The sequence below is a fragment of the Drepanopeziza brunnea genome (assembly GCF_022702325.1).
Source record: "Drepanopeziza brunnea f. sp. 'multigermtubi' strain 214-2 chromosome Unknown ctg17, whole genome shotgun sequence".
NCBI classification, from domain to species: Eukaryota; Fungi; Ascomycota; class Leotiomycetes; order Helotiales; family Drepanopezizaceae; genus Drepanopeziza; species Drepanopeziza brunnea.
Window position 1 is genome coordinate 618084 of NW_027094080.1, and position 20477 is coordinate 638560.

Sequence of the window (20477 nt, forward strand, 5' to 3'; positions counted from 1 at the left end):
AGGATTTAGAAAAAAGTAGTTTAAAAGCTAGCAAAAGTAAAAATTAACGCGAGATATTTTTAAAGCTAATATAAAAGTAAAGTCGCGTTAATTGCCGGCCGGAAAAACATTTCGCGCTAATTTATACTTCTGCTAAGCTTTATATTTACAATCAAGGTTATTATCGCTCCGCTAGCTTTATTTTAAAGTGATCTGCGAGATAAGCATATACTTTTAATTAATAAAGGAGTTTTAAAAGTTAAACAAGAAAAAGGAAAGTAAATATATGTGTATAAAAATATAAAAAAAAGAAAGGTGGCCTAGTTATTCCCAGCGCCGTCGGGCCCAGCCGTCCTACGGCCTCGCGTCTTCTCGACTGTCTCGCAAAGCTCGTTGCAATTGGCCAAGTACTCGATCACGAGGCCTTTATGCGACGCCGGCTTATCGTCTACGTCCACTGCGTCCGTTCATCCGGCATCATTTATATATCAGCTAATAAGCAAATCAATTAATCTTTTTACTTTAATACTTTGCAAGTATAATTATAATGCATACATGCAATTCATTTCTTATTTATTGCATTTTGATTTCCTTTCGAATCCGATCATCCAAATGCAAGCGTTCTATTAATCCTCGCCGCTCGTTTGCCGTTAAAGCACCTTAGAACGATTTTTTGGTCGTTGTAATAGCTTGAAGCTGCTATGCTTATTAAAAGCACGTGCATGCTAAGGGAGTACATAGATTTCTCCTACTAAAAAGAACTTAGAAATATCATCTTCTCTATACAACCAGCCCCCCCCCCACCTTAAAGTGTCGTTTACACGACCTTCATTAACAGAACTCTAAAACAAGCGCGAGGACTTGGTTCGGATCCTGGTCGATTGCGCTCGATATCTAAGTCGTCTAAGGTAGCAGGATCGAAGGGCGTGGCGGAAAACGGTGTATGCATGCTTGTAGTAAGTGTTATTTAATAGTACCGCTAAGCGAGCCCAGATTTCAACGCAGCCACAAGCACAAGCACAGGCACAAGCACACCCACACCCATACCCACACCTAGCCCCATTATCCCTGCTCCCACGGGCCCTGCCTGACCTGCATCGCGGAATCAAAAAGTATAGGGGGTGGTGGGGCTCTTTCCTTTCTTCTCTTCCTTATCTCTTATCTCCTATCTCCGATCACCTATCGCTCATCCTCATATCAAGCCCTCTCTAAAAGAATCTTTTGCTGCCTTCTAGCTCGAAGGGTAAAGTTTCAATCTAAAGTTCTTATATACGCAACAGATCTTTCAGTAGTCTTAAAAATAATAAGCGGTCGTAACTCAACTTAAGTCACTGCAAGTCTGCGTGGTCAGAAAGCAACGTGGGTCAGAAAAGGATTAGTCAGCAAGATCATTCCGCGAAAGCGTTTGCATCAGTTCAAAAGGCATGCACGAGCCCGTCGTGGACCGGTTCCAGTCCATCCTCCAGATCTGCATCTATCCATTTCTCCGAGCTATAATGCTTCAGTAACCAGCTATTAAAATAATAACAATTAAATATTCGATTTTATATTTTATAATTTTATTGCATTTCATTTTATATCCTTTCATTTCGATTTATTTACGAACCGTTCGTAGCATAAGCATAGCGTGAACTGATTCGCGAGGATATAGCATAAGCATAGCAAAGCGGAGCGAAGCGGTTCGCGGTACTTATCCGTATGTCTCGTATCAATTCAAGAAAATAAAGATTTATATTCAAACGGAGACGAAGATAAAGAGTTTCGCTCTAAGACATGCATATATACATACATACACGTATACATTCATATACACAAACACATACATACATATATACATACACACGTAAATAAATCTATCGTAATTCAAACAACAAACGATTAAAGTAACCGCTTTATTCCATCATCAAATTTCTTATTAAATCTGCATCTTTCAAGTAAGCAATTACATTCCTTTCGCTTGCTTGCTTATTTTACTTACATTTATTCAGATCACCGAAAGTATGACGACCTTATTCAAATCCCACCCTCCTTCTCTTATTTTTTCCGCAAAGGATGCAGAGAATAATGGCGGATCCTCTTCCCTTTCGCCCGCGGCGGATCGGAGAGATTTACTTGAATCTCCATCTCCTTCGCCGTCCGTTCCAGCTTCGCCATCTCTTCGAGTATCGCCACTTCCATCTCCTGCCCTTCTAGCTTCGCCATCTCCTCAAATAACGCCATCTCCCCAAGAATCGCCATCTCCTTCCCTTCCAGCTTCGCCCTCCCTTCCAGCTTCGCCCTCCCCCTCCTCCCTACCCCCAAACTCCCAAGCCACCACCCCCCCTTCCTCCACAAACGCCCACCCCCCCTCTCCCCGCGACGAAAAGCTCACCACCCTCTTCTCCAACATCTCCCTCCTCCTCTCCTCCTTCTACGACACCCATCCTTACGTCTCCCCCCTCCTTAACCCTTCAGCTATCACCGACGGCGACGTCTTCGACCACCCCGCGACCGGCGTCCAGCTCATCGCCATCCCGAACTACTGCAACGCTTCGTTCTTGAAGATATGCCAAGCGGGGGATATTGAGTATAAGACTTTAGTACGTTGGTTTTCGTTTATTTATCATCTTCTTTCTTTTTTATCTTTTTTCACCCGTTTATATTTATGCACTTAGCTAATTCTTTGAAATTATAGGCTTATTCCGTTAGCAAGACCCCCGTAGGCCAAACCTTTGCCCAGAAGAAGAAGGCTTTAGAAGTTCGTCGGCAAGCTTTCTTGGATCGGATCGGGAGCAAGCGCGCTTGTGAAGCTGTCGGATTGGATCTAGATACGGTGGCTAAAGAAGGGGGGCATGAGGATGAGCATAAGGGTGAGGATGAAGATGAGGATGAGGATGAGGATGAGGATGAGGATGAGCATAAGGATAAGCACGCGTCTAAACGCCGTCGCCTTTAATCTCAATCTCGATCTCGATCTTTTATTTATGTATTAATCAATCAACCAATCAATTAAAGAATCGCACTATCTTATCCCTTCTCCTCCTATCCTAATCGTCGGTTTCCTTAAATTTTAATTCGAAAGAATTGACCGACTTGCTGTAGCAAGTCGGCATCACCAAGGCGGGACACCCAGCAAGGCGGGATAGTAAAATTTGCTCTCTTTTAATAAATAAAAAATCAACTAACTATCATATAATAATTATCTTTGTATAAAAAGATGCGCCGTATTTAGTTTGATATTAATCAATTAATTAAATTTTAATTACAAGTTATGATTCCTTTATTGTGTTGAGTTAAAGTAATAAAAATAGTACTTTGGTTGTATGTTTTTCGATTTTAGTAATGCGTATATATCAGAATTGCAGCGTATATATTAGAATAAGCGAGGAACACCAAAATCTGACTTTTATTTAAACCTATCAAAAGAATACGTGCATCACTACCAAATCTGATTCAATAATCGATACCTTTAGTAATATAATATATCAAATTATTAATTTTCGATCTATGTGACGTTTTTTTGAATTAAGGTTGTGGTTGTTAAGATATTTGCAATAAACAAGTAAATTCGAATTATTTAGTACAGTTTTTAGCTATATTTTCATTACATTTTATTGTATTTTATCATTAAAAATAAATATATTTTTCTATTTTTAATCTACATTTATAAGGCAGAATTTTTTCAGCATATTGATATTTTTTTATTTTTATTTATACTAATAGTTGTTGTTTAATAAGTAGTATACCGTTACTGTCCCGCCTTGCTGGGTGTCCCGCCTTGGTGGTGCCGACCTGGCTGCGCCAGGTCGGGATTTTTTACAAATTAAATTCAAGGTAACCGACGATTATCTCTTCTTATCTTATTCAACCTATATTATAAAAAAAAAAAAAAAAAAAGGAGAAGAAAGAAAGCTGCAAGAATACCGACCGAATAAAAGGAATTAACAATATCGGAAGCAAGAACTCGGTCGGTCGAAAGGACGCGATGTTCGGAGCTAGTGCGTGCGGCTTTGGCGGCAATAAGTACGATTATACTTTATACAAGGAATTGCTGCCTTTTTTTTTAAAAAATAAATTAAATAGAGATAGTATTAAAAATATAAGTAGAAGTAAAAATTTGATGTTTATATTGCGTGTTAATATGTATATGCTTATATCTTGTGTATGCAAAGTATAATTACATGTAGTACTGTACAATAAGTAGCTTGCACGAGCTATCAATCCGAGTTCTTAACTCCAAGTCCTTAACTCCGATCGCGCTATATCCAATTACGCTATCTAAAACCGTGCGCCACCAAAGCAAGCAAGCAAGCAAGCTGTCGGCTGCTCTCAGCTTTAGAAAGCAGCTCGAAATAATACAGCGGATGCTGCGATCTCTAGCGCTTTTTTTCTATAAATAAAATAAATCACAAGACAAAGAAACTTTTCGTCGAAAAGAATTCTTATAGCATAGCTAGCATTGATTCTCAGCTAAGAAAGGAAGAAGTAAATGTGAACTTGCGAAGTTGGCTGATAGGCGCTTTAGAGCTGGGATGGGTAGCATGATTGTTAGCTAAGTAAGAAGCTAGGAAGCTGCAAGCCTGGGATTGGATTAGATTACCGTGCTAAATAAGCGAAGAACGCGAAAATCGGTCGGATTTTCAAGAAAATACGTTGGAAATATACGTGCGTTATTATTAGATTTTATTAAATAATTATTTTCTTATGCGTTATAATAAATGAAATGATCTCTTATCGATCTATAAGACGCTTTTTAGAATCGAAGTGCTAGTTGTTGAAGTATCCGTAGCGGATAAATAGAATTTGATCATTTGGGATAGTTTTCAGCTATTCGAGATATTCTCGTTACGTTATTATATGATCTTTCCACTTGGGCTGAGTAGATGCATCTTTATTTTTGTGATTCACATTTGTAAAGCGATGTTTTTTAAGCATATAGACATTTTTTTTATTATGTTTTTATTAATAGTTGTTATGCAATAGTGATTTAAAAAAGTGTCCTGGGTCGCTAAGTACTCGTGGTCGAAAGGTGTCCCGGGCCAGTGATGCCGACTTGCTAGCATATCGATCATTTTTTCCGAATGAAATTAAAGTAATCGTTTAAGCTGCTTTTTCTTATTCTTTTACATCATACATAAATAAAAGAGAATTAGCTTGAATAATTAACTAGCGATCAACTCGTCGGTTTTTAAATTATTTGTTTGAAAAACCTTCGCCCCACCCTCGACCTGGCGCAGCCAAATCGGAACCATTAACTCCGATATACAACCATTAACTCCGATGTACAACTAATTCCGACACAGCGGGAGTAATAATTAATGCGCTGACTTCTATTTGCGAGCTCTCGATAATATCAAGATAATTAAATCTGCACGAATAATAAATAAATATAATAATAGTGTTAAGCATACGAATACTTTTTTTTATTATATTTATATTAATAGTTGTTTTGTTATAAATAATCTACGTACTTCCGCTGTATCGGAGTTGCTTGCATATCGGAATTAGTATCGGCTGAGCTGCGCTAGATCGAAATATTCTCAAGCAACCAACGAATAATGATTCCGATTTAGCTGCGAGATAATAATTAAAGATGGAATAAAAGCAAAGTAATCATTATTGTTCTAGGAAGCTCAGAGCAACGTAAGGCTATCGGTATATACCTCTCTCAAATAGTCTATGCCACTTTATAGTAGCCAGGTAGCCTAAGGCCACGACACTGCGCCAAATGAGTAAATGTTCAATTACTAATACATTCAAGCAACCGACGAGAACCCCGACGTAAAGGAAGGACGCAAACGACAATATCTTTCGCTGCAGCACTTTGAATTGCTTTCTAGAGCCTTCTTGTATGTAATTCCTTAGCTTAACACGTCGCCGTACCTTATAAAATGTCCCAGGGCGGCAGGCGTCGCTTAGCACGTCGCCGTACCTATCGTGGGGCTATGCCACGTGACATCATTAGAGCATAGACCAAGTAGCAGAAGAGTCATCTCTTTCCCTAATGATTCCTTTCTTTTAAACAATACAACAACCCTTTCACTTTCATTACTAGTAGTTCAGCTGTACCTTATAAGAAGTCCCAGGGCGGCAAGCGTCGCTTGCTACCCGCCCGACGTAAACAAATACAACAAATACAACAACAACAACAACAACGACGAAACCCCCGAATATCCATCCGAATCCCACATCCTTCATCTCTACAATTATCATCTACAAATCCAAATCTTGCCTACTAGCAAGCCAAAAGCCGACCGACGAAAAAGCGAGCTAAGCTTTCCATCGGCTTGCTTTGCGCCAAGCATAAAAAGGAATGTTGATCAGACATTTCTTTTTATACTTGGGAGGCTTGCTGTAGCTGTCTTTTGGTGTTTTCTAGCTTAGATCTTGACTTTAAGATTTTAAGTCAATGAATGCACATCCTTGCAAGCTACGGACGTGTGCTTGATGACGGAATGCTGTCTTTTTTTCTTGCTTCGGCCGGCGTCGAGGTAATGCTTTCCTTCCTGTCTCAGCCGACGACGAAGTGATGCTATTTTTTTTTTTCTTGCTTCGGCCGGCGTCGAAGTAATGCTGTCTTCTTTTCTTGCTTCGGCCGGCGTCGAAATAATGCTGTCTTCTTTTCTTGCTTCAGCCGGCGTCGAATGTTGTATTTCCTCAGCCGGCGTCGGAGTAATGCTATCTTCCTTCCTTGCTTCAGCCGGCGTCGAATGCTGTATTTCCTCAGCCGGCGTCGGAGTAATGCTATCTTCCTTCTTTGCTTTAGCCGGCGTCGAAGTAATGCTTTCCTTTCTGTTTCAGCCGACGACGAAGTAATGCTGTCTTCCCTTCCTGCTTCAGCCGGCGTCGAGGTGATGCTAGATGTGTTTTGGCGAAGATAAGAAAGAAATAAACGAAACGCGCTTTTGCTAATCGGAGTAGCGAAAAACGCATTCTGCTTGCTTCGCTTATTTGGTTCTGGTATTGTTGTTTTGAATAGAAATAAAGGTGGAAGATTGCGTTTTGATATGCAAGTTTGGATTGTTGTTTGTTATTGTCTTGTTGATTTGCTAGCCGTATCGCAATCTTAGCTCGGAAATGATTTCACTAGCCAGCCTTTGACCCAAGCTATACAAAGGTCAGCTATATTCAGAATAAGCTGCCCGAGACCTTATCTAAGGGACGTACATGATAAGATCAATCGGGAGTCTTTTTTTTTTTTTCGCGGCTGCCGCAAGAAAGGGGCATCATAATACGCGAGAATGCAAGCTAGCCGTAAGGCTATCGTCTGATTGTTGATGCAACAGCCAACCTTTAATCTAAGCTATATAAAGTCAGTTATATTTAAAATAAACCGCCTCTTATAAGGAACTTACTTGATGAGACCAATCGGAAGTCTCTTTTTTTTTCCGCGGCTGCCGCAAAAAGGGGGCATCATAACACGCGAGAATGCAGGCTAGCCATAAGGCCATCGTCTGATTATTGATGCAATAGCCAACCTCTGATCTAAGCTATACAAAGTCAATTATATTTATAATAAGCCGTCCGGGACCTTATAAAAAGAACGTACTTGATAGGATCAATAGAAAAAAAATTCCCGTTTTTTTTTCGGCCGCCGCAAGACAAAGACATAATAAGCGAGGTCGTAGGCCATCGTCTGATTACTAATGCAACGGCCAACGTCTAATCCAAGCTGTATAAAAGTCAGCTATATTCAAAATCAGCCGTCCTTCATAAGGAACGTACTTGATAAGATCAATTATGATAATATAATTTTTTTTTTTTTTTTTTTTTTTTTGGCTCCCGCAAGAAAGGATATTATAATAAGCGAAGATGCAAGCCATCGTCTGATTACCGATGCAACAGCCAACGTCTGATCCAAGCTATATAAAGTCAGCTATATTCAAAATCAGCCGTCCTTCATAAGGAACGTACTTGATAAGATCAATTATGATAATATTTTTTTTTTTTTTTTTTTGGCTCCCGCAAATAAGGACATCGTAATAAGCGAGGATGCAGGCTAGCCCTCGATTGAATATTGATGCAACAACCAACCCCTGATCCAAGCTATATAAAAGTCAGCTACACTCAAACTAAGCCGTCCGGGATCTCGTAAAAGGAACGTACTTAATAGCATCAATCGAAGGTTTTTTTTTTTTTTTTTTTTTTTTTTTTTTTTTTTTTGGCTCCCGCAAGAAAGGACATCATAACAGGCGAAGATACAAGCCATCGTCTGATTACTAATGCAACAGCCAACGCCTGATCCCAAGCTATATGAAGTCAGCTATAATCAAATAAACCGCGTTTTATAAGGAACGTACTTGATAAGATCAATCGAAAATCTTTTTTTTTTTTTCGCGGCTGCTGCAAGCAAGGGGCATCAGGATGCAGGCTAGCCATCGTCTGATTACTGATGCAACAGCCAACGTCTGATCCAAGCTATATGAAGTCAGCTATATTCAAGTAAACCGCGTTTTATAAGGAACTTACTTGATAAAATCAATCGAAAGTCTTTTTCCTTCTTTTTTTCGCGGCTGCCGCAGGCAAGGGGCATCAGGATGCAGGCTAGCCATCGTCTGATTGATGCAACGACTAACCCAACCCTCGATCCAAGCTATATTTGTAATAAGCCGCCTTTTAAATGGATCGTACTTGATCAGATCAATTAAAAGTCTTTTTTTCCGCGGCTGCCCCAAGAAAAGGGCATCCGATAAGCTTTCAATTAAAACAATCAGAATTTGTATTCACTAACATTGAAAACCAGATTCCTTACTAAGAGATAAGCAATCGATATTAAATCAAGATGTTCATCAATGTGCTTTAAAAGCTTTGATTTGCACATCCAAATCCAGATCCAGATCCGGATCCAGGTCCAGGTCCAGGTCCAAGGCCAGGTCCAGGTCCAGGTCCAGGTTGAGGTCCGTTAAGGTCCAGGTCTTGTAGCCGATTTGAAAGATCCAAACCGAAGCTGAATTGTGCAAATTTTTTTCAGCATCGAGCTTTCTAACGCCAATTGAAAACAAATGAGAAGATGATATATGTTTATAGATTGACTAAACAAAGGTGAGGTAGGCACCAAGAGACAGTTCAGATCACGGCAGCAAAACAAATCAGCCGAGACAAGCCGAGACGAGCACCAGCCACTTTCCTTAAGATCTCTTCTTACTTATTTAAATCAGATACTAAACCTGACAATCGAAGGTAAACAAAAGGTCTTGGGTTAATGGTTGTTAATCGTCGGTTGCCTTAAGTATTATTATTAAACATCCCGACCTAGCGCAGATTGGTACCACCAAGCCGGGACATACAGCAATCCGAAACAGCTACTTTTTTTCTTATAAACTCGATTTAAAATAATTACGAATCTTATCGTATCTATTTTTATATAAGGCGGCCTTTTAGGCACGTTATACCTTGCGCCCACGTTTCCTACCTCCTTTCAAAGGATTGTTTCTCTTGGCTACCGCCAGCAGTTCTACTACAACTCTCTTCCTTCAATTACTACGAATTTCCTTCTTATACACGATTTCAAACCATTCAATTACACTTTCACATTTACATACCTCAATCTCCCGGCTTTTTAATTATTAATGCGACGTCATTTCCCTTACACTGTCTGCCAGCTTCAGATACACCACCGCGGTCCTTTTCCATTCGGCTTTAATACATTCAATCCCGAGCTCCGCGCGCCTTTTTACTTCGAGCCTCCTCTTTTATACATATATAAACCATTACAAGATCTCTCGATCAGCTACCTTTTATATAATGCTAAGATGACTAGACTCGTTTCATATGATCTCAAGTTTAGCGTCAATTTCGCAACTTCAAAAGTTGACTTCGATATTACAGACCTCGAGCAAGTCCTAGGCCTCCCTTTTATACTTCCTATGCCTCTTATGCCTCTCATGCTTCCCATGCTTGCCATGCCTTTTATTTTTTTATATACCTCTCACTTATGCTTCCTATACTTCCTATGCCTCCTGTGCCTCCTATGCCTCTCGTGCCTGCTATGCATCCCATACCTCCTATATCTTCTATGCTTCCTATGCCTTCCTCCCATGCCTCTCATGCTTCCCATTCCTTTCGTGCCTGCCATACCTCCCATGCCTCCCAGGCCTCCCATGCCTCCCATGCCTTTCATGCCTCCTTCTTATGCCTTCTATATCTCTCATGCCTCCTATGCCTCCTATGCTTCCTATGCCTCCCATGCCTTTCATGCCTCCTTCTTATGCCTTCTATATCTCCCATGCCTCTTATGCCTCCTATGCCTCCTATGCCTTTCATGCCTCCTTCTTATGCCTTCTATATCTCCTATGCCTCCCATGCCTCTTATGCCTCCTATGCCTCCTATGCCTTTCATGCCTCCTTCTTATGCCTTCTATATCTCCCATGCCTCCTATGCCTCCTATGCCTCCTATGCTTCCTATGCCTCCCATGCCTCCCATGCCTCCCAGGCCTCCTATGCCTCCTATGCCTTTCATACCTTCTTCTTATGCCTTCTATATCTCCCATGCCTCCCATGCCTTCTATTCTTCATATACCTCTTACTTATGCTTCCTATACCTCTTATGCCTCTTGTGCCTCCCATGCCTCTCGTGCCTGCCATGCATCCCATGCCTCTTATGTCTTCTATGCCTCCTATGTCTTTTATGCTTCCCATTGCTCCTTCTTTTGCCCCTATGCTTCTTATGCCTCTTATGCCTCCTATGCCTCCTATGCCTTTTGTTGGATCGCCGGTAACGATCTTTTCGTAATATTCGTAAATTCGTAACGGTCGTCAAAGTTCTTGCAATTGCAATTCACTCGGTTATAAAGGTATCTGAATTCTAGTTGCTCCCCAAGACTCAAGGGAGCTGACTCCTTCTGTATGATTAGAAGAAGTCACGTGCACTAGCTAACGATTAGGTTTTTATACTCAAGTTAGGGGTCCCTTGAGTTGTGACATGCTAAGCGAGGCATGCCCAGTGACCCGTGAACCTTGGTTCACGAGTAAACCTTGTCACACTCTCCCTCAACTACTACTAACTAGCTAAGGTCGATATAAACATACCGACACCTTTCGTGCCTGCCATGCCTCCCATGCCTCCCATGCCTCCCATGCCTTCTATTCTTCACGTAGCTCTCACTTATGCTTCCTATGCTTCCTATGTCTTTTGTGATTCCTCTTTACGAGCTAACTTTTAAGTTCCCTCTTTTTCTTTTTTACTCCTACGAGCTAACTTCAAACCTTAGACATTATCGAAATCATCGATATCACCGATTTAATTAACCACTCCGACTCCGCGAACGAACCCTTAATACCCAATGTCCCTTTACGCCCTTCTTTCCCGCTTACTCCGCACATCTTATAACCACCGAATCCGTTTAATACACGCGCTTTCAGCGCAATTTAATAGTACGAGATTTCAAGCGTGATGCTCGCCGGCCCGCAAAGTGACGAATGACGAGAACCGAAAGTGAGTTCGAGAGCAGAAGGCGGAAGGCGAAGGCGGAAAAAGCGAAGGGATAGGTTTCGAAGGAAAAGGTGGCTGCTGCGAGGATTTTAAGTGATAATATAAAAGATAAGAAGATGAAGATAAGAAAAGGGGTTTAATAAACATAAATACGATAAATATTCGATATTATCGTCTCGTTTGCAAGATCAATATCGCGCCCGCGCCTTCGATCAATTCTCTTGTATCCTTCTACCTTTTTGGCTTCCTTTATTTGCCGAGGCGCGAACACCTAATTTCCTATCATACACTAGCAAAGCAAGTTGTTGCTATTATTATTATATTTATTAACGTCGGGCAAGTGGAAAGCGGAGCCTGCTGCCCTGCCCTGGGACCTCTTACATGGTATAGTGTCGTACTAAGCTCAAGAGTTACATATAAGAAAGCCTTAAAAAGGAATTTATAATAAAGCAAGTTGAGTTTGCGAAAGACTTTATAACTATATTTTCTTTAATTACTTAATAGATTGGATTGATATCCATTCGGCCTTTTAGCCGAGCGTTCTTTAAGATTGCTTCATCAAGATTGCTTCGTGCACTTGCTTCATTAATGAATCCATCATCTGCTTTAGCCGTGGAATTATATCGTACACTTGCTTAGTTTATATATCTGCTCGGTTTATACATTTGCATCAGCTTTTTCTTCGTACACTTGCCGCTTCTTTTCTGCTTCGTGTATCTGCCCTAGCTTGCTTTAAGCACTTGCACAGCTTGCTTCGTGTATTTGCTTTAGCTTTTTCTGAAAGTAATTGCTTCGGATTCCTATTTCAAACACTTGCTTTAGCATTTGGATTTCGTGCACTTGCTTAATTCGCTTCGTCCATTCGCTTAGCATGCTTTAAGCACTTGCCTTAGCATATTTATTTTTTGCACTTGCCCAACTTGCTTCGTGCATGTGCCCAGCTTGTTTAGATATCTTTTTAGCTTTTTTTGCTTGAATACTCTCTTTAGTTTGCCTCGAGCTCTTAAGGCCAGCTTACATGGCCAAGACACGGGGCCGGGACACAAGGCCGGGACACAAGGCCGAGACACAAGGCCGGGGACACAGGGCCGGGACATAGACCCAAGGCCGGGACACAGGGCCGGGGACACAAGGCCGGGGACATAAGGCCGGAGACACAGGGCCGGGGACACAGGGCCGGGGACACAGGGCCGGGGACATAAGGCCGGAGACACAGGGCGACACAGGGCCGGGACACAAGGCCGGGACACAAGGCCGGGGACACAGGGCCGGGACATAGACCCAAGGCCGGGAACACAGGGCCGGGACACAAGGCCGGGGACACAGGGCCGGGACATAGACCCAAGGCCGGGGACACAGGGCCGGGGACACAGGGCCGGGGACATAAGGCCGGAGACACAGGGCGACACAGGGCCGGGACACAAGGCCGGGACACAAGGCCGGGGACACAGGGCCGGGACATAGACCCAAGGCCGGGACACAAGGCCGGGACACAAGGCCAGCTCTTTAAGGCTAAGATATAAGGCCAGGATTTAGGGCCGGGACATCAAGCAAGAATATAAAGCCAGCTCAGCTCACAAGGCCAGATTACAAGCAAGGCCAGCTCAGGCTCGCAAGGCTAGCTCAAGCTTATAAGGCCAGCTCAAAACATAAGGTCAGCTCTTAGGGCCAGCTCCTTAGGGCCAGCTCCCATAGGGCCAGATCTTACAAGGCCAGCTCAGGCTCGCAAGGCTAGCTCAAGCTTATAAGGCCAGCTCAAAACATAAGGTCAGCTCTTAGGGCCAGCTCTCAAGGTCAGCTCGGAGGGCCAGCCCTCAAAGCCAGCTTTCAGGGCCAGCTCTCCTAGGGGCACCTCTCCCAGCTCTAGCTTACAAGGCCAGCTCTTACGCCCAGCTCTCCCAAGGCCAGCTCTTACAGCCAGTTCCCCAGAGCCAGCTTTCCCGAGGTCAGCTATCCTAAGGTCAGCTCTCACAATGTCGGCTTTCCCAAGGCCGGCTCTCCCAAGGCCGGCTTTCCCAGGGCCGAGTCTCTTAAAGCCAGGTCTCACAAGCTCGGCTCTCCCAAGGCCGGGTCTCCCAAGGCCGGGTCTCCTAAGGCCAGATTTCACAAGGCCGGCTTTCCCAAGGCCGGGTCTCCCAAGGCCGGGTCTCCTAAGGCCAAGTCTCACAATGTCGGCTTTCCCAAGGCCGGCTCTCCCAGGGCCGGCTCTCCTGAGGCCAGCTCTGACAATGTCGGCTTTCCCAAGGCCGGCTCTCCTAGGGCCGGGTCTCCATGGCCAGCTCTCATAAGGTCGGCTTTCCTAAGGCCGGGTCTCAAAAGGTCGGCTTTCCTAGGGCCGGCTTTCCTAGGGCCGGGTCTCCCAGGGCCGAGTCTCCCAGGGCCGGGTCTCCTAAGGCCAGCTCTCATAATGTCGGCTTTCCTAGGGCCGGCTCTCCCAGGGCCGGCTCTCCTAAGGCCAGCTCTCATAAGGTCGGCTTTCTTAAGGCCGGGTCTCTCAAGGCCGGGTCTCAAAAGGTCGGCTTTCCTAGGGCCGGCTTTCCCAGGGCCGGGTCTCTTAAGGCCAGCTCTCACAAGGTCGACTTTCCCAGGGCCAGGTCTTCTGAGGCCAGCTCTTATAAGGCCGGCTTTCCTAGGGCCGGGTCTCTCAAGGCGAGCTCTCCTGAGGCCAGCTCTTATAGACAGTTCCCCAGGGCCAGCTTTCCCGAGGCCAGCTCTCACAAGGCCTGTTCTCACGGCCAGCTTTCACGGCCAGCCCCTTAAGGCCAGCCCCACAGGACCAGCTCCCCAGGGCCAGCTCTCACGGCCAGCTTTCCCGGCTAGCCCTTCAGGGCCAGCTTTCATAGGGCAGCTCTCCTAAGGCAAGCTCTCTTAGCTTCAGCTTAAAAGGCCAGCTTTCACGGCCAGCCCCTCAAGGCAGCCCCACAGGACCAGCTCCCCAGGGCCAGCTCTTATGGCCAGCTTATACGGACAGCTCTCACGGCCAGCTTTCCCAGCTCCAGCTCACAGCGCCAGCTCTTACGGCCGGCCCCCTAGGGCCAGCCCTACAGGGCCAGCTCTTATAGCCAGCTCATACGGACAACTTTCACGGCCAGCTTTTTCAGCTCCAGCTTACAGGGCCAGCTCTTACGACCGGCCCCCCAGGACCAGCTCCACAGGACCAGCTCATACGGGCAATTTTTCAAGGCCAGCTCTTTTAAGGCCAGCTTTCACGGCCAGCCCCCCAAGGCCAGTTCCACAGGACCAGCTCTTACAAGGCCATCCTAAGGCCAAGTCTCTCAAGGCCAGGTCTCTCAAGGCCAGTTTTACAAGACCAGCTCTCACAAGGCCATCCCAAGGCCAGCTTTCCCAGCTCCAGCTCACAAGGCCAGCTTTCACGGCCGGCCCTCCAAGGCTAGCTCCACAGGACCAGCTCATACGGGCAGCTTTTCAAGGCCAGCTCTTATAAGACCATCTCTCACAGGGCCAGCTCTTACGCCCAGCTCTCACAAGGCTAGCTCAAACGTCCAGCTTACACGGCCAGCCCTTACGGCCAGCTCTCACGGCCAGCTTTCACGGCCAGCCCTACAGGACCTGCACGGTAATCCAAACGAGCAATAAATATTTGTTTATCCACGCGAACCTAATCAAGCACGGCCGGTTCTCACGCCCGATTTAGCAACAGATCAAGCATCGCAGCAGATCTCGAAGGCCACGCAAGATAAAGAAGGTCGACAGCGGTATTTAACGACGACAACCTTATGCCCTTAGCTCTTATATCTACCTTAACAATTTCCGAATCGCATTTTACATATACACACGCTTTAAAAAAAAGGCGATATATAATGCTATAAAATACGAAACGTCGCTAGACCGAGAATTAATTGATTTTAAATGATAGATAATCATAACGATAACTTTATACCCTTAGCTTTTATATCTACTTAAGTAATCATCGAGTCGCATCTAGCATCTGACACACACACGTCTTAAAAGAAGCTAATTAATTAATACTGACCGCTTTAATCGTATACTATCTAAAAAGCTCTTCTTATCTCCTTTGAAATTAAGCATAGCTACGAGCTAAGCTTTCCAAGAATTTCCTTTATTCTAACTAGTTAATTAAAAATAGCGAGCGATCGACGCACTTTTTCTCTTTTGTATTTTTTTTCTTTCTTTTTTTTAATCTTGAAACTTCATTTCCTGATCGACTAGCATCGCTACCACTAACGCTAGCTCTTTACAATCCCGGCCCGCACGACGAAAGTCTAATGGGCCATATTCCCATACGATCAGCCAGTCCTCCGACTGCGCGTTTCGTTCCTTCGGCGATCTAGGCGAGACGACCGGCGATGCGGGGTTGTCAATATATTGCAACCAAGGGAGAGAGAATTCGGCGATAGAGAGGTAAACGCCGTCTTCTGCTACCGAGTAGAGCAATTGCGTTTGGAAGGGATCTGAGAGGCTGTAGATAAAGAATAGGGTTAACTTGAGTAATAAGATGGATGTATCGGTAAATAGAAATCAAGGTGTTAAAGCATAAAAAAGCAAAGTAGGAAGGTATACTTAGCTAATGCCGCCCGCTTCAAGCGCAGCTTCCGATCCTCGTAAATGCACGCTACCAGCTCGGCGCCCTCCTGTCGCCGCACGGCATTAACGCCGGCGCTCTCCGGTCCGAGACGCTGCGCTTCTCGACCCCGGTTCTTGGCTTCGATAAGGGCCAGATATTCTGGTTTCCAGATGCCGGCCCCATGCTGCTGCTGCTGCTGCTGCTGCTGCTGCTGCTGTGGACCGAAAAGAGGCGGCCGCGCAAATTGCACGCCATCGACGCATGCTACGAAACTCGCATTCAGCACGTCTTCCGGAGTGGACGTGTCGGTGCGCGTCTTGCCTCGCTTGCCGGCCTCGCCGAATTGGAAACGGACCTGGCTCGATGTTGCGGTGCACCACACCGCGCCCTTCGAGCCGCCGGCGAGCTGGATGCTGGCCATACATCCGTTTACGAATGCATTAAAGAGGTCCATTCGTTCGCTTTCGGTGGAGGTCCTTACGCGATCATCTTCTGGCAGCGGCATCACCGGCGTGCTTTCTGATCGTATCTCGGAATCCGAATCCGTATCCGAGGACGAGAAAGAAGCCGGGGTCGTAACAGGGAAAAGGGGCGGTTTCGAAGGGGTCGTATCATTGATGTTTGTGCGGCGCAGAAGACTATCTAGGTCTTCCACTGGAGAAGGGGGGGAATCGGTGAAGCGTGGTGTCGTCGGTGCGATCGTCTCTTCTGGTTGGAAATCGAGACGTGACGATGCCGCCGAAAGTTCGGGTACGAGAGAGGGAGCGGATGTCTGCGAATTCCGTATCGAGGGCTCGCTAGTGGACAAGGAAGCCCAGAAGGAGGAGAAGCCGCCGAGGTGTTCCGCGAGCGTGGAGGAAGATGGTAGGTGGCGATATGGATAGTCGAAGGAAGTTGAGGGCAGATCCGAATCATTGATGTTCGCATTTTCTATTAACCGGATCAGGTTGTCTAAAATGCGCAACGTCCCGTCGGCGGTGCAGCGGTCATACCGACCGAGGGGAGGAGGGGCCGGGTGATTGAAGCGCATCGAAGTAGCAGCGGCGGCGGCGGCGGCGGCGGCGGAATCTTGCGCGTCTGGGGTGGAAGGCGGTAACGCACTGATCGCGGAAGCGGAAGTAAGAGCGGAAGTGGGCGCCGGACTGGATACCGAGCATCCGAAATATCTTCGAAATGCTTCTTCTCGGCTCCGATCCACGAGACGGCGCCGGCTCAGATGCGCGAGCACGCCGGATAGCGTCCATCGTTGCGGGCTAGGGCGCAGCAGGCGCAAACAAGCGTAGGCCCGCTCGTCGATGGTGCTGCCCGAGAAACGCTTGGGCCGTGGGGTATTGATCTGCCCTAGCGTCACGTGCTGCTGATCCAGGTGGTATCTCTCGACCGTGCGGTTCCAGGCCTCTTTGGCTTCGATCAGGCGGCTTTGAAACGGGTCTCGGTCTGGCGCGGTAAGGACGGAAGCGGAAGACATGAGAAGAGGAAGATGGAGGGATTAAGGATAGGGGATGAAGGAAAAGAGGTAAGGAAGTTAATTGGTTTGGTTTGATTTCGCAAGGAGCATGGGTAGGAGAAGGGTGGAAGGGTGGAAGGGTGGAAGGGTGGAAGGATGGATAGGTGGATGGGTGGATAGGTGGATAGGTGGATAGGTGGATAAGTGGATAATTGAGTAGGTAAGCACGTAAATAGATAAGTACATAAGTACATAAGTACATAAGTACATAAGTACATAAGTACATAAGTACATAAGTACATAAGTACATAAGTACATAAGTATATAAGTACATAAGTATATAAGTACATAAGCACATAAGTACATAAGCATATAAGCATATAAGTATATAAATACATAAGTATATAAGTACATAAGTATATAAGTACATAAGTATATAAGTACATAAGTACATAAATACATAAGTACATAAGTACATAAGTATATAAGTACATAAGTATATAAGTACATAAGTACACAAGTATATAAATACATAAGTACGTAAGTACATTAGTATATAAGCATATAAGTACATAAGTATATAAGCATATAAGTACATACTTAAGCACATAAGTACATAAGCATATAAGTATATAAGTATATAAGTACGTAAGTACATAAGTACATAAGCACATAAGTACATAAGTATATAAGTACACAAGCACGTAAGTACACAAGCACGTAAGTACATAAGTACATAAGTATATAAGTAGATAAGTAGTTAAATACGTAGTAAATAAATACCTAAATAAGTAAATAGAGTCATGTACGTGGGACGGGTCAGGTTCGGGCCGCGCCGGCCAAGTAAGATAGCTAAGATAGCAGGATAGTGGAACACAGACCAAGGATAGCGGCGGAGAAAAATAGATGCATTTGGTTTTGATAATAGGTCCGTAAATAATGTATATCAATCAGTCAGCACTACTTGAGTATTGTATCTAGCCCGGCCCGGCTCTGCTTTGCCCCAGATTGCATCTGCGCAGATGTGCACCGACGGATGTGATGGTGGTGGCAGAATAGAAGCGGTGAGATGGAGAGCTAGCCAGCCCAGCCCGCCCAGCCCGCCCTGGTCACCGAGGTGACGAGCCCCTCGAGAAATCAAAACAAGAATCACGACGCGGCTCCATCCATCTTAATTATCTCGACCATCTCAACCATCTCGACCATCTCGACCATCTCCAACCCCCCCTCCCTTCTTCTGCTCCTGCGACCACCTCGACTACCTCGACCATATTCCCAAACCCCCACCCCCAAATCCATCATCTCTTCGACAGCTCTCCGCCCGATTATGTCAGATCTATTACGGATCGTACCCTCTCCGCCGAAGTCCAGATCGATACGCAAGACGACATCCACCACATCCGTCCTCCAGCCAAGCTTATACGATCGCAACATCCCGGGTACGCCGGCCTCGGCCTTGAGCAAGAAACAGGATGCGGGCAGCGGCAGCGGCAGCGGCAGCGGCAGCGGCAGCGGCAGCGGCAGCAGAGACAAGGACGAGGGCAAGCAGCAGCCCGGCGCACACCAGCCATGGCAGAGCCAGAGCCGGAGGCTCAGCAACAAAGAGAATCTCGGCGGGTCGAAAAATCCAAGGGACAAGGACAAGACTCAAGACGAGACGGCAGGCGGAGATGGAGATGCGAAGAACCACGAGGATGAGAATGGCAACAGAGATGGAGATAGAGATAGAGATACGGATAAGGACACGGACAAGGACAAAGACAAGGACAAGGACATCGTCGCCGTCGGCGCATCTCCAGCTGCGGCTCCAGCTCGGAAAGGAGAGGCGCAACCAAGCACCAAAGCACAAGATATGGAAACCGCCGTGACCCAGTTGAGCGCCGTCGTGACCAACATCCGCAAGACATACTCGATGACAGAATGGCTCCAGCTCCCCGAGATTCGGGGCACCTTAGAGTCATCATCATATACCCTTTCACCCGCCTCTGCCCAGATCATCAAGCTCGATCCAGAGGATCGCCTGGACTACCTTCTTCACGGCAGAGCTTGGATGCCGGGCAAGGAATGGTCGTGGTACTTTGTAAATACCTGTATCAAGTGCTCTTGGGCCGTCTTTCGTACCCAGATCTCCGATTGCGCCGCTCGCAAGTAAGTCCCTTGAAAGCCAGACCTATGCTCTTCGGAACTAATTGATACCGATCATAGCACCGACGATTCCGTTTTCGATAGCATTTTGAGAAACGGTGACTCTCGTATCTGGTCGGCCGACGCAATCTTGTATAGCACGAGCCGCCCGAGCGTGCTTTACGGCGCGATTATCTATGTCAATCGGATCGCCACTCCCCCTCAACCGAAAGCGGCATTCCTCCCGTCGGAGCTGTCTTGCGCCTGCTATCTTCTCGGCAAGGCTATATATTCCTCCAAGGACTCGGCTCTCGCGACGGCTCGATACTCGGTACGCATTCTCTTATTCTTTTATTGGAGCTATAAGACTTGCACTGATATACTTATAGACCCGCATCGTTTCTTTCACGGTTTCTACCCTTCGGATCGTAACCTTCACCTACGATATCGCATCCGCGCAGCTATCTTACGTCGTAGTGTTCTCTTGCGAGCTGTCCAATGTGAAGGATCTGAGTAAGTTGACGGCGGATTGGCTGACGGCGATAGCGATCGTTTTGGATACCGCTGTTCTTTGTTCGGCGAAAGGATGAAGGAAAGAAATAGTAGATGTATGACTAGATTACGTACTTGTCGGGTAGAAAAGTACATGCGAAGCTAAGAGGTATTAAGATCGTATCTAAGCTTATCTGACGATCAATTATGCTCTTTTTTTACACAGAGCAAAGTCGAATGGAATTTCGTAATCGTCTTGATCCTCGGCACCGGCGCTGCTTGCACGAGATACTCGCAACATGTCGGACTTAGCGGGGTTGATATCGGCCGCGAGCATAGACGAGGTACGGTAAGATTTGGCGAGACCGAAATCGACGGCGAGCATAGAGAAAGCGCGCTGAGTGGGACGGTCGGCGTTTTGTTGCTGCTGGTGGTGGTCGCGGCGGCGATGAATCATCTTACCGGTGTTTGGGTTTAG

The 20477-nt window shown here is 45.7% G+C and overlaps 4 protein-coding genes across 4 annotated transcripts; 2 read left to right on the forward strand and 2 right to left on the reverse strand.

Annotated features, from left to right (window-relative positions):
- Positions 1 to 1979: 1979 nt before the first annotated feature.
- On the forward strand, positions 1980 to 2914 carry L3040_008774 (uncharacterized protein; the record flags this gene model as incomplete). Its single annotated transcript, XM_007297595.1, has 2 exons — positions 1980 to 2558; positions 2654 to 2914. The coding sequence occupies 2 exons, from the start codon at positions 1980 to 1982 to the stop codon at positions 2912 to 2914; spliced, it is 840 nt and encodes a 279-aa protein (XP_007297657.1).
- A 10244-nt stretch (positions 2915 to 13158) lies between these two features.
- On the reverse strand, positions 13159 to 13796 carry L3040_008775 (uncharacterized protein; the record flags this gene model as incomplete). Its single annotated transcript, XM_066155550.1, has 2 exons — positions 13159 to 13480; positions 13558 to 13796. The coding sequence occupies 2 exons, from the start codon at positions 13794 to 13796 to the stop codon at positions 13159 to 13161; spliced, it is 561 nt and encodes a 186-aa protein (XP_066010315.1).
- A 2102-nt stretch (positions 13797 to 15898) lies between these two features.
- L3040_008776 (uncharacterized protein) lies at positions 15899 to 17404 on the reverse strand (the record flags this gene model as incomplete). Its single annotated transcript, XM_066155554.1, has 1 exon — positions 15899 to 17404. The coding sequence occupies one exon, from the start codon at positions 17402 to 17404 to the stop codon at positions 15899 to 15901; it is 1506 nt and encodes a 501-aa protein (XP_066010316.1).
- A 1306-nt stretch (positions 17405 to 18710) lies between these two features.
- Positions 18711 to 20477, forward strand: L3040_008777 (uncharacterized protein; the record flags this gene model as incomplete). The annotated part of the gene is made up of 4 exons (XM_007297593.2): positions 18711 to 19531; positions 19589 to 19838; positions 19897 to 20020; positions 20233 to 20477. 4 exons carry the CDS (start codon positions 18711 to 18713, stop codon positions 20475 to 20477), a joined length of 1440 nt encoding a protein of 479 aa, XP_007297655.2.